Raw genomic sequence first — 12,870 nt, forward strand, 5'->3', positions numbered from 1 at the left:
GCCATTTTGCGGGGTGAAGTCCCCAACCAATTAGGGGACTGATGATTGCGTTTAGCACTCTCGGCAGAGGCGAGAATGGTGCCACGCGCTTTTCGGATGTCGGAGCAAGTTGATCGGATGTACAGACGAGGGGACACCCTGACTCCGATTCCGACGCCGCGGAATATGGAGCCCAAAAGAATTAGCGTGTCGTACGATGCTGCTAGTGGAGGTAAGCCTAGTGTAGCCGCTGCAAGTCACCTGGAATACGCCAAAGCCGTCGCAAATTCGCCATGATGGGAACGGAAGTGAAGAGCATTAATTATAACGACTTCTTGTCACGCGACAACGTAGACTTAGCATTCTAGAGTGGAGAGAGATAGCGCTTGGATAATCTATGCATGTATCAATTGGCTAGGTAAATGCTAAAACTCAATGCGATAAACTACTTTGACAGCTTGCGATCGGCGTCCTCGCCAAAGTCCCATGTTGGCTTGTCCGCACCATTAGGCCGACTCGCTCTCCTGAAGCCAACCTCAAGACCCTCAATTTCTACAACAGGTGGTACGGCCTCCACCTCAGCCTTATAGGCGTTAGAGTACCATTTCTCCACGTATTTGTCCCCAGTGAAGAGCTCAGGGAAGACCTGTCGCATCCTCAATAATGCTGTTCCCGAGATCTGATCCACGCTATGCGCATGTCGCAGGGCGAGGAAATCAGGTCCAATATCCTTCCTCAATCTCTCCTTCACCTCCTCAGAATATTGCCCAACCTTGAAGAGAAGCAAGTCGTAGTGAAGAAGTGAAGCCTTCCCATGCCATGATCCACCGCGGGTGGCGCGATGATAGAGACCTAGCAAGGCTGTGATGGCACCAATGCATCCTGTTCCGTAGTCCGAAATAGGGAAAGGAGGGACGACAGGTTCTGACAAGCCCATGAAACGACCCTGCTCCCACGCGATTCCACTGACCTATAAATCGGGTTAGTTCGGTCTCCCTCGTACCTGTAGATCAAGGCACTTACACAATCGGCAATCTGTTGCCACCCAGGTCGTCCAGCCCACTCTCCCTCGTAGCCAAAGCAGTTCTCATTGACATACACAAAACCCTTGCCACGTTCCTTAGCAAGTTTTGTAAGTGCAGTGGCGCCATATCCAAGCTTCTCCAGAGCGCCAGGTCGATATCCATCGACAACGACATCTGCTTCAGCGAGAAGCTTCTCAAATTCAGCTCTACCCTCAGGGGACTTCAGGTCTAGCTCTGCAGCATGCTTGCCCATGTTGCCATCTACCTGGAAGAAGGGAACGTCACTCAGATTGGGACTTGTAATCTTGAGCACATCGGCTCCATACTCTCCGAGAATACGGGTGACAATAGGTCCAGCAATGATTCGGCAGAGCTCAAGAACTTTGATGCCTGACAATATCCTCTTTGGGTGTTCTGGGCTTGGTGTCAAGGGACACTTAGGTGTCTCGGCCTCAAGGTTGTCGACAGACCATGGTGGAAGTGCCATATTTGTCTTGCCCTGGTCGTTTGTCAGATATATCCTTGTATATGCGATGTCTAACTTACATGTTGAGTTTTCACAAAGTCCTCGTGCTTCAAAGCAGGGACACCCGCCTGTCGACGAGCAGCATTCATGCTCTCGAGCTCGTCTATCGAGAACTGTCGAACAGCAGGTTCGATAGTATTGACGATGCTCTCATGTGTTTGCAAGTCTGGTCTGAAAGGCTCAAGACCGATCATTTTCAGAGTTGTTGAAGCCTCCAAAGATCCATGAATATGATAATACTCTCCAGCATTCTTAGTCTCATACAAGTTGGCTGACATGCGGCGGTAAGGATTTGACTGGGCCTGCAGCAAATCCGTATCTTATGATCATTAGTTCCTTGGCTTGGAAAGCCAATAGTTGTGGCGTATAGACGTACCTTTGAGTAGGGCCTTGACGCCAGGATCAAGTTTTCCAAGACCACCAACCTTAGCCATATAAGCCTGGCAGAGGAAGGCTGTAGTCTTCTCCAAGTTGACATTGATCTTCCTCGGTTGTGAGTCACCTTCAACGGTCTTTGCTAGCAGAGTGGCCACGGCACCCTCTACTGCCTTAAGCGCAGCAGTTGTCTCCGTCTCCTTGAACGGGATAGGAAAGTATGGTGCATCTCGAGTCGACGTAAACTTGATGTTGTCCTTGAGATCCTTCACAGCCGCTGGAAAGGCAATCTCATCGAACTGACCGCAAAGGTAGTCAAAGATTCTCTTGCTCTCCTCCACCGAGGAATAATCGTGCTGGTTAATGCTACCCATTTTGACAGAAGAAACTTATCGGTTATTGGCTAAAAAGAGGCATCCACTCGGGGGCATCTACAAGAGGTTGATTGTTAAGAGGGAGTCTTTATACAGTGACACAACTCGATTCGTTGAGTGGCGGAAATCGACGGCAGTTCGGACCAAAGCGATAACCCACTATATCTGGGTGATAAATGCCTATGATTTATGGGTTTTTGGCGATGTGTGACCCATAATGCGTGAAAGATAGTGTCGTCAGTGGTTGAGTCTGTTGTGAAGACCCCATAATTTAGTGGTGGAGGTCGGCTGTGACCCTTGCCGATGGCTTGTCGCCCGGCTTCCGACGCTGAATGGGAGCCGTAAAGACCCGCGCTAGAACATATTGAGGCATTTGGGAGAGACCTTGAGGACTGAAGATAGTATATCGACAACAGAGAATACTCCCATCGTATCAATCGCGGCCAGTCTATCATCCAGTCTGCCAATATCTCTAATCAATATGCCGTTCATCAAAGTTCAGAACAAGACACTGTTTTACGCCCAAGTGGACGCTGAAACAGCCTCAAAAGATGGCCCAGTACTGGTATTCATCCATGGCCTTGGGTCGTCTCATTCATTTTATGTACCTGTCATGAACCAGCTTGCGACTGCAGGATACTCATCAATTGCATTGGATGTCTATGGTCAGTATTTGCTCATTCTGTTTGCACGAATTCAATACTGAAGATCAATAGGCAGTGGTCTTTCCACCTTGTCAGAAGGGGTAGAAGATCCTACATTTGACACAATCGCGAGTGATGTCAAGGCTTTACTGGAAGGATTAAGCGTTCGACCCGAAAATGCCGTCGCCGTTGGACATTCCATGGGCGGTATCATTGTACCAAAGCTCGCCCTGAAGTGCAACCTTCGCGGGTCAGTTCTCATTGGCCCTGTGCTGCCAAAGCCTGCGATGGCCGAGATCTTCAATACCCGCATAGAGACAGTCAAGAAAGGTGAGTGAATTTGAAGTACAGCGAGTATGATCTGGTGTTAATATTGGGTTTAGAAGGAATGGAGCCAATGGCCAAGACTATTCCCTTCGCTGCGACAGGTTCAAAAGCAACTTTGACACAAAAAGCATTCATTCGAGCTCTGTTGCTGTCGCAAAAGCCCGAGGGTTACATTGCCTTGTGTCGCGCGATTGCGCAAGCAGACTTGCCTCCCTACGCAAACATCAAATGCCCTGTGCTTGTTCTTTCTGGTGAAGAGGACAAAACAAGCCCGATCCCGGATGCGCAGAAAATATTGAATGAGTAAGTACTTGATTTACTGCAAGATCAATTAATTGAAGTGACCGGCGCTGACTTTTACTCTAGTTGGGGTTGCGACGACTCGTTCAAGAGCATACATATTTTGCCTGGAGTTGGTCACTGGCACTGTATTGAAGCAGCAGATGAGGTCGGTTCTAGAATACAAGAGTTCCTATCCAAAGTGGGTTAAGAGTTTCCAGATAAGATATAGATTAATCAGTACAAAATGTATTTCTTCGCGACTTCAATCACAAGAGATTGAAGAGATTGCTTCTGTTGTAATGCATGCTAGACTACGGAGTACATACGTGTTTGCTCTCTGTGACCAAAGCCAACTCAGCACTGACTCAGCTGGCCACGCAGGAATTCAGTGGTGTTGACCCCTCAATGTGACCGTCGGCTACAGGGATCATCTCATCGGCAGCTCGGTAATAGTAAATGGTGCGCCAATTTACGTCAGCGGGAATGCCACCAAATCTTACCCCATTCTCGTGGCCAAGTAACCAATAAAGACCTGGCCATATCCGACAGCTCGCGGCCCGCGGTTCACTCCCTCAGTTCCAGGGACCTCACACGACCTACCGACGACGAAATGCCTACCAGGAGGGTCCGGGACAGCGAGAGAAGACGATGCGCCGAGGCCTGCGAGAGCTGCAAACGTCGCAAGCAAAGATGCGATGGCCATAGACCCTGCGCCCGCTGCATCAAGCGAGGTCTCGGTCATGAGTGCCACGAGTCTCAACCTGCCTCAAACAATGGCGCAAGACGCATCCTCGCGTCATCCCTACCAAGTCCCGATCCCGATAGGCTCAGTAATATCACCGAGCAGACCACTCCTGCTGGTAGTATAACCGTCGGTAACAGATCGGGTCTGACGTCGGTGGATGAGACGTATGTTGATGACGGGACCTCTTCTTCTCTACAGCTGCTCTCAAATACACAACCCGAGAGACTTCCACGCATGTCGCGCCTTGTTCAAGATACGAGGGGTGAATATATGTTTATTGGCGACTCTGCAACACTGTCTTTTCTACAGAATATCAGGAGGATTGTGCGACGTAGCATAGGAGACTGTACCCTTGTTGATGACCCGTTGCGACATGGTATCGTCGAAGCATCGCCTGAGACACGGCGAGGATGGATCCTGTCGAGTGCCCAGAACCCACCACCGCGACAGTCTGAGCAGGAACTCGATTATCTTGTGAAATGGTACATGCAATCAGCCAATTGCGTACTACTTCTCTTCGACCAAACAGAACTTGACCAAGGCATACGAAAGTGGATTGAAGATGGCCAAGATATCGCTGACCCTGCGAGTTCGGTCTACTACCTGGTCTTTGCCATTGGTGCGCAGACAGGACCAGAAGATAAAGATGACCTCGCTGAGACCTTCTTCAACTATGCCCGGTACTTGACAGTGGAAACACTGATAGAAGAGCCGGGCATTGTCACCATTCAAGCATTTGTCCTCATCGCCATGTATCTCTTAGGTGCATCGCGTCGTAACGCGGCTTTTATGTATCTCGGCATGGGAGTTCGAGCTGCATATGCCATCGGTCTTCATCGCCATGACATTGCTTCCCTCTTCTCTGCCAACGAGGGTCGTGCGAGAGAACAGCTGTGGAAAGGCATCCGAATTCTCGATCTGTTCATGAGCGCATCATTAGGCCGGCCTCCCTCGACATCCGAGTTGAGAGATACTACAAACCTCCAGAACTATTCAGCTTGCAATGATCTCTCTATGATCTTCGAGTTGATCCTTACAGATGTTTATGCAAAGAGAATGATCTCTCCAGAGATACTGGAACGCATAAGCAAGCATCTTCGACGGTGGACTGCACAATGCGGAGAGGGTCTCGCGGTAGATGGCATCGAGCAGGATGACTTGATCCGTGATCAGAATGGCGAAGAACAACCAAATATTGGGCTAATACACCTCAAATTAACTGGCCATTGGACTGTCATGCTCCTGTCTCTTCCATTCCTACATAAGGCCGTATCTCAACACGTCGAAGACAATGAACAGTCCGCACAAGGAACTGCAAAGCGGTCTTCGTCAGCAAATCAAGTTCTTGTCCACTCCTGCCTCGAGTCAGCAGTGCGGACAGTAGACCTGCTACAAACTCTCGTCAGGACTGGCACCATACCGAAACGCTTACCGATAGTTGGAAATTCAGCCTTTGTATCTGGCCTCGTCCTCGGTGCCGCAATCTTTGGAGATTTCGATAACTCATTCCCGCTTGAGAAGAGTCTTCATGCAGCGAGAGGCGTTCTCGACCGCTTCAGTCGTTACGATGCCGTGGCGAAGCGCCATCTTATGATTTTGGATCACCTGCAGAATGCATGCGACATATACATGGACAACCGAGCAAGGCTACGAATGGAGCGTCAACGCCACCTCGTCAACGGTCTCTTCGGGAGTATTCACACAATCGGAAAGTCGCCATTGCGAAATTCTCAGCAACCAGAAGGTAACTCTCGAATTGGTTCAACGGATGGGATACAGACACAACCGCAAACACCCAGACCGGGCCAGGTCGCGAACGAGATGAACGAGGAGCAGCAAGGGTTTTCAATGGAGGGAGGAGAGCAAACGGAGATTGATGTTGATATTTCAGCGGATGCTTTTCTGGGTATTTCACCGAATATGCTTTGGTTCGATTCTTTTGATACGACAATGTCTCTGTTTCCTATCGTCGATACGCAAATAATGGGCGACGAAATGATGGCCAACGGTGTTACTAATCAAGAATGAGGCGGATATCCGAAGGGACTTTATCAGTGGACCGGAGTAACCAAGTTGAGCGAGCGAACAAGGATGATGGTCTTATGGGCATTAGCGAAAATGGCGAATGGTGGAACTTTTGTTAATCGTCTGTCGCTTGAAGGGCGCGATGGCAGTCTAGGCCTCACGAAATTTAATGATTACACATGTTTTCCCTTCTCAGACTGGGTAAGCTGAACCGGGTGATGTGCAATATCACGACATAGTCTATAATAACGTTACGGAGGGTTGCTAGTGGAGGTATTAAACCCCGCCACTGACCCCTCACTGAATCTGACGCGATACAAAACCAACCAACAGCTTTCGATCCAATACCTTGAAACATCACATTTCCTTTTGAGGTCATTTCCATTTTGGATAGCCTAAAGTCAAATTCTTTCGCCTTCCAGTATGCCGTCACCAATTCGAGCGAAACACCTAAAGCCTGGTGACAAAATCGCATTCATATCACCATCAGAGCGTATCAACGCCACGCTTCCAGCAGTCGTAGACCGAGCCTCTGCTCTTCTCACAAACAAAGGATATCAAGTGCAGACTTTCTTCAGTGAAGATAAGGGCATTCAATCGTGTATCGACAACCGGCTGTCCGAGATCAGAGCCGCTTTCTCAGATCCCAGCATCTCCGCCATCATCACTACCATTGGCGGCACAACCTTCACAGAACTTCTTCCGGCTCTGATTACGGACAAGGAACTTCATGAGACCATTCGCTCAAACCCGAAGATTGTCGTGGGCTACTCCGACATCTCGGGCTTGCACTGGTTCTTGTATGGCTTGACGGGTCTGAGGACTTTCTATGGTCCTGGTGCTGTGCCCGAGATTGGGGAATCGAACGATGTCAACGACAAAGATACCCCTCTTGCCTTCTGTGTCGATAATTTGCTTCGGGCGATTGCATCTACAGAACCACTCGGACAGATTTCCCGATCCAAGTTTTACGCACCAAGAGGAGCCCCCTTCTTTACGACACCAGAATCGACAGAGCCACCAGAGGTTGTGAAGACGACCGACTGGCAATGGCTTCGACGTGGGAAGGCTCAGGGTCGATTGTTTGGTGGTTGCCTCACCGTAGTCGCCCGCTTATCGGGGGTTTCGGCCATTGTTCCTGATTGGCGCGGCCGAATCGTCTTCCTCGAAACAGCTACAAATGAGGACGGCTCTGGCGGAAACCCTCCTCACCGAGTTCAGGCAGCCTTTGCAGACTTGATAGCTCACGGTGTCTTCGAAGAGGCTGCAGGACTGGTTGTAGGACGACCTTATGGATATGATTCTGATGCAGAGCGAGAGGTTTATGCCAGCATCATCAAAGGACTATTTTGTGAAGGGCGACTTGCGTCAAAGAACTTCCCGATTCTATTCAATGTGGACATTGGACATACGACACCAATGGTTACGCTGCCGTATGATGCTTTGGCTGAGCTTGATTCCGAGACTGATACTTTTGCTGTTTTGGAATCTGGAGTTGATTAGCGGAAAGAGTTGAATAGTATAATACGACTAAGCTGCTCGCAATATTTGATCGTATCTAGGAGTAGATTAAGCTTTATCTATGGCTTCGCTTCAGACCCAACTCTCAAATACCGTACCACTAGATTCCCCTTTCTGCCACAATCAATCGAACATGACACCCCAGTGTGCTTTGCTTGTTGGATCTCCATTCCCGTGATATCTAGAGGATCACCGTGCGTTCACAAGGACATTTAGGTAGCTGAGTTGCCGCACAGGACCAGCCAAGAAACAAATCTCATCTTCTGTGGAGTCGGGAGTCTTTTGTCTGATGTTCTTCTGTGTAAAAGGCGCGGCGCGGCACAGCCATATTTGGTGACGACGTGCCTCTTGGGGGACTGAGGAAGCAGGAATGTGCCTTGAAGGTAGTAATTTGCAATGTGACTCCTGTGGAGCCAGTTGCTGTCGAAGTTAATGGACCTCTTTGTCGAGACAACCGTGCTCTCAGCCTTGGTGGGGGGTTTATTTTACAGTTAAAGATTCGAAATTCCGGCCGACTAGGTTTAATATCCATCGGCTCGAAGGGCAGCTATGCCAGTGACCATTGTTAAGACGAAGAGAACGCAGATCGATATGATCAATATGGCTGAATATTGAGCCCATTCTTCATCGTCGAATTTTCGTAGATCTTTGGTCCAGTCTGGCATGTTGATGGTGCCTGCTTGAACTAGGCATGCGAGAGCAAAAATCGAAAGGACAATGAGAGTCCAAATACATATCCAGATGTTGAAAAGAGCCCTCGAGAGAGGGGAGTTTCTAACTTGATGCATGTTGGCGTATGCAATTTACTAGAGCGAGGACTTAATGCACAAACAAGAACTGATTCGAAGTCGCAAAAACAGACATTTCAAAGAAAACAAGTATCGTTACCTGTTATTTTGACACGTTAATTATGGCGGTTATTAATACTTACATGCCGTGGCTCGGAGAATATTAACGACCCGCGGCCCTTGCACGGTTTGATTGACGAGCTGTCAGCGCTAGACATGTGGGGCGAGTCCGAGCCAATCTAGCGAGACCAACGTCAAGAAATCTGCCTTGAAACGTGCGATGCAGTTTTGTGAGACATGAAAGAAGCCGCCAAATTGGCAATACGAAATGACTCATCTCCAATAGCATTTTACGTAGGTCCGGTCATTCCGGGGCAAATCTAGCAGTTCCCAGAAGGGAGGAGAGAGCTTATCAGGGTCGGTAGGCGTCCTTGCGTGAGAAGCCCTGTGCCTAGATAAAAATGGCCAGCTTCAACATCAGGACATCTCGTATGTCACTTAGAATGTCGACCATGAGAGTAAACTAAGACAGACATAGAAGGAAAAAAAGAAAAGTGCAATGGCAACTAGCAATTAGAGTGGGAGTAGAGCTTTTGTTGCTAAAATACAATAAGTTTACTGTATGTCGTTATGCGCAGCAAAACCAAGCTGGCTATATAATCCAAATTCACTGAGCGCCTATTACATAAGCTCAAGCAAAGCAGCTTGGCGCAGTGGAAGCGCGGTATGTTCTTCTCCACAGTGAGAATTCAAAACTCGTACTAACTCATCCCAGCCGGGCTCATAACCCGGAGGTCACTGGATCGAAACCAGTAGCTGCTATGAAGCATTCTTTTTTTTTGGGCTTTCTGATTATTTATCTTTAGTTTTCTTTTTTTTATCTGTCTATAATATTTTAAATATTAAACTCTAGCTAAATTATATTAGCTTACCTATATATAATTTCTCTATAAATTTAGAAATAGTATGGCCTTTATTTATATAATATAATAAGAAGACTGTTAGTTTTAATAACTAAAATTAAATAGGATGTAAAAAGGCCCCAATTAGGCTCCTACCGCTTATGGCCCGGCAACGGTTTGACAGCTGTCGATTGATGTTTTTAAGATTAATGGCGGTGATGCGCGCGTTGGCAGTGTCAGATCCACGTAGAAGTTAAATCTACCCATAGTGGTAAATCGCGAGCCATTAGCCGGAGAGTTAAACTCTTTGCAATGTTTCTATACGGCATATGTTTCCAAGGCTCGTGCTAACCTTTCAAAAGGTTACAAGATGACTTAACATTATTTACCTAGTACACCGCTGAGCAGGTTATGGCAAGAGCTAAGAAAGTCGATGAATATCCGACATAGGACTTGCAATTCGATGTAGGGTGAAGTCTTGAACCTAGAAAAGGGTCCAAATAGAAAGACTTTCTTATAAGACTCATTAGTAAACCCGTTTCTCGGCCGAGCATGCGCACTAGCGTTGTCCTAGCTAAACGTCAAGATGATCACATATCAACGTCAAGCTCCGTAGCTGAATCGCACCTCATCAGGGCCAGTTAAAAGCAAAAGAATTAACCGTCAGAACGGATCTGCTAATATCCGAGGAGCGGAGCCGTACCCAGCTTTTGGTCGCGAGATTTTCAGGTTTAGATGAATAACCCCACGGAGCAATGATACATTGTTCGAGCTTCTTATAGCAGAATATGACGGGCTACAAAAACTAATTTGAGTCAGGATAAACCTTTTCACCATGAATAACAAGATTCTATCTTTCAATCCTCGATGCAGGGGAGAGCTAGTCGACTTCACAGATGACGATAGATGTCTTATATGGAGTCAAGCACGTTGCAGCTGTTATTTATCATTTTTGCGACAATGATCGAACCCACATTTGAGCCTCAGCCAAGGAATCGATTCTCAGATCTATGATAAGATCGTCATTCTGTCTCTTGCCGCGATTCTCGGCGCAAGACAGGAAAATCTGGGTCATATCCCCTGCACTTGCAGGAAGGAAACATTTTGGTCCGTTTCCCATCACCATCTAGGACCAATCATCAGAGAGTCTTTTGAAATCCTCCACATTCTCATGATGATCGACATGGCTGAACCGGAGAGCTTTACCCTTTACAAATCTCGCCAGGATGTATTACCAGAATAGACCTAGGAAATCGATAGTTTGACTTTAGTGTCCCTTACAACAGCCAGTCGTAGTGACAATGACAGAATGACCAGCAAAAGCACATATTACTTCTCTATAGAGGAGGTCTTTTTTGCTTCACCAAGCTTTGCATCATGTTTTCGAGTACGTCAGATACCATCATAGTATTCATACAAGCATATTCAGGGAGAACTCCGTTAGTGGATCTCTAAACCGCCTATATAATGCCTCAGATGTATTCTTGTTGTGCCGATCGCCATTCAGAAGATACCTGACTTCAAGGCGATTCACATCGGGTTCTCGACATGCGTTTCTTTGTTCTCATTGCCGCGTTTTGCGCCCCCTCGGCCCTTTCATTCCCTTGGTTGGCACCGGAGGGATTAGATGCACTGCTCAACCACCCGGAAGCGCGTGTAGAGATTGACCGACGCTTGAAAGAGTACCAAGTCAGTCGAGAAGAGAAGAGACATGAGCCCCGACAGCTCAAGACTGGCGCCGTGGGTGGCGTTGTGTCCTTGCTTGGAGGCACCGTTGAAGCTGTCGTTGACAATGTCCTGGGCCTGATTCCTACCAACAAAGCCGTCAAGGGTCTGCAGAAGTTCCCTGAAGCCTCTCACCCGTTCAAAGCACCTGGAAAAACTGACCAGCGAGGCCCTTGCCCTGGTCTCAACACTTTGGCCAACCACGGATGTGAGCTGGAAAATTGACGGACTGGCGAATAGGCAGCTGACAATTAACAGATATCCCCCGAAACGGTATCGCTACGATCGGCCAGATCCAAGCTGGTACTGCGAAGCTCTTCAATATGGGTGCAGATCTTTCCGCTCTCTTGGCTGTTGGTGGTGCTGTCGACGGTGGCGATATTCTGTCTCAGAAGATGAGCATCGGGGGCCCCGATGACCGTGTCGGCCTTCTAAATGGCGCCCTGAGCAAGATCTTTGGCAAGCCATCTGGTATCGCTGGACATGGTAAGCGATCAATCTCAAGACCATATTCCATGAAAGTCACTAATGATGTGTGCAGGAAAGTTCAACGAAGGCGACGCGTCTGCTACACGTGAGGATTTCTACCTCGACGGAGATAACATATCATTCAAGCCCGAGCTCTTCAAGCAGATGCACCAGCAGGCTCTTGCCAAGGGTGATGGCACTTACAACGTCGATGCGATCAAGGAGCACTTCAAGAACAGATACAGAGATTCCAAGGCTGCCAACAAGCAGTTTTACTTCAATCTTCCAAGTGCCGCAGTTGTCATGGGCGCATACTATTTCGTCCCTGGTTTCTTCTCAAACGGCACCATTGGTGCGGGCGGTATTGCCAATGAAGCTTCCATCACCTCTTTCTACGGCGCCAAGCCGAAGCGCAAGAACGCTTGGAAGGATAAAGATCTTGAGTACACCCATGTTCCTGAGCGCATTCCGGAGCAAGGCTGGTACCGACGTGCGACACCCATGACTATCCCTGAGGCAGTTGGCGGCATTCTTGATGTGTATCTCTACGCTCAGCCAGCCTTGGGAGGATCTGGTGCTGACGGTAGCTGGGTTGTTGGTCCACTGGACTTGCCCAAAGACCCTCAAGGCTTGAGCTGCTTCCTGTATAATGCAATCTTCGCTAACTTCCCGGCTGAGCTCTTCAACTCCGTGAGGCTCTTGCAGTCCATTGTCAATGGTGTCTCGGACGCTCTTGTTCCAGGGTACAAGGCTCTCGGCTGCAAGGTTAATTTCCCTGATGCCAAGGGATCGTCGGCGAGTAAGAAGTTCGCCACGTACGAAAAGAAGTACGTTGGTCCTGCCAAGACAAAGGCTGTAGGCAGTGGATGGTATCAGAAGTGAAGATAGTTATTTGTTCATAAGTACCCGTTTTATGTATCCAGTCATAGCATCGGTCGTGGCAACTCGTGGAACCGCAGGATGAGATTTACCCTTGCACGCGGGACAGTCAAATGAAGCTAGTAGACGGCTGTCCAACTGAGGTGAATCGTTCAGACTGGGGAGCATCACGCTGCAGCCGAAGAGGTTTTCATGGGTTTCATCTTTGGCCCTGTCTCTGATAGTCCCTGAAGCGCAGGTTCATGCAATGGCTAACAAGTTTGAGGAGATGCTTGTGTTTGATGA

General features: G+C 48.3%; 6 protein-coding genes and 1 non-coding gene across 7 annotated transcripts; 5 read left to right on the forward strand and 2 right to left on the reverse strand.

The window, feature by feature from the left end:
• Positions 1-424: 424 nt before the first annotated feature.
• FMAN_13532 (putative CAIB/BAIF family enzyme) lies at positions 425-2,279 on the reverse strand (the record flags this gene model as incomplete). Its single annotated transcript, XM_041833012.1, has 4 exons — positions 425-949; positions 1,003-1,503; positions 1,551-1,849; positions 1,907-2,279. The coding sequence occupies 4 exons, from the start codon at positions 2,277-2,279 to the stop codon at positions 425-427; spliced, it is 1,698 nt and encodes a 565-aa protein (XP_041683418.1).
• Positions 2,280-2,760: 481 nt separating this feature from the next.
• On the forward strand, positions 2,761-3,740 carry FMAN_13533 (uncharacterized protein; the record flags this gene model as incomplete). Its single annotated transcript, XM_041833013.1, has 4 exons — positions 2,761-2,944; positions 2,996-3,253; positions 3,307-3,553; positions 3,617-3,740. 4 exons carry the CDS (start codon positions 2,761-2,763, stop codon positions 3,738-3,740), a joined length of 813 nt encoding a protein of 270 aa, XP_041683419.1.
• Positions 3,741-4,142: 402 nt separating this feature from the next.
• FMAN_13534 (uncharacterized protein) lies at positions 4,143-6,305 on the forward strand (the record flags this gene model as incomplete). The annotated part of the gene is made up of 1 exon (XM_041833014.1): positions 4,143-6,305. One exon carries the CDS (start codon positions 4,143-4,145, stop codon positions 6,303-6,305), a length of 2,163 nt encoding a protein of 720 aa, XP_041683420.1.
• A 420-nt stretch (positions 6,306-6,725) lies between these two features.
• FMAN_13535 (uncharacterized protein) lies at positions 6,726-7,805 on the forward strand (the record flags this gene model as incomplete). The annotated part of the gene is made up of 1 exon (XM_041833015.1): positions 6,726-7,805. One exon carries the CDS (start codon positions 6,726-6,728, stop codon positions 7,803-7,805), a length of 1,080 nt encoding a protein of 359 aa, XP_041683421.1.
• A 539-nt stretch (positions 7,806-8,344) lies between these two features.
• On the reverse strand, positions 8,345-8,611 carry FMAN_13536 (uncharacterized protein; the record flags this gene model as incomplete). Its single annotated transcript, XM_041833016.1, has 1 exon — positions 8,345-8,611. The coding sequence occupies one exon, from the start codon at positions 8,609-8,611 to the stop codon at positions 8,345-8,347; it is 267 nt and encodes an 88-aa protein (XP_041683422.1).
• A 699-nt stretch (positions 8,612-9,310) lies between these two features.
• On the forward strand, positions 9,311-9,433 carry tRNA. The gene has a single exon. It is a non-coding gene (tRNA).
• Positions 9,434-11,061: 1,628 nt separating this feature from the next.
• FMAN_13537 (uncharacterized protein) lies at positions 11,062-12,588 on the forward strand (the record flags this gene model as incomplete). The annotated part of the gene is made up of 3 exons (XM_041833017.1): positions 11,062-11,446; positions 11,497-11,724; positions 11,780-12,588. The coding sequence occupies 3 exons, from the start codon at positions 11,062-11,064 to the stop codon at positions 12,586-12,588; spliced, it is 1,422 nt and encodes a 473-aa protein (XP_041683423.1).
• Positions 12,589-12,870: the final 282 nt, after the last annotated feature.

The sequence above is a fragment of the Fusarium mangiferae genome (genome assembly GCF_900044065.1).
Source record: "Fusarium mangiferae strain MRC7560 genome assembly, contig: FMAN_scaffold007, whole genome shotgun sequence".
Classification (NCBI taxonomy): domain Eukaryota; kingdom Fungi; phylum Ascomycota; class Sordariomycetes; order Hypocreales; family Nectriaceae; genus Fusarium; species Fusarium mangiferae.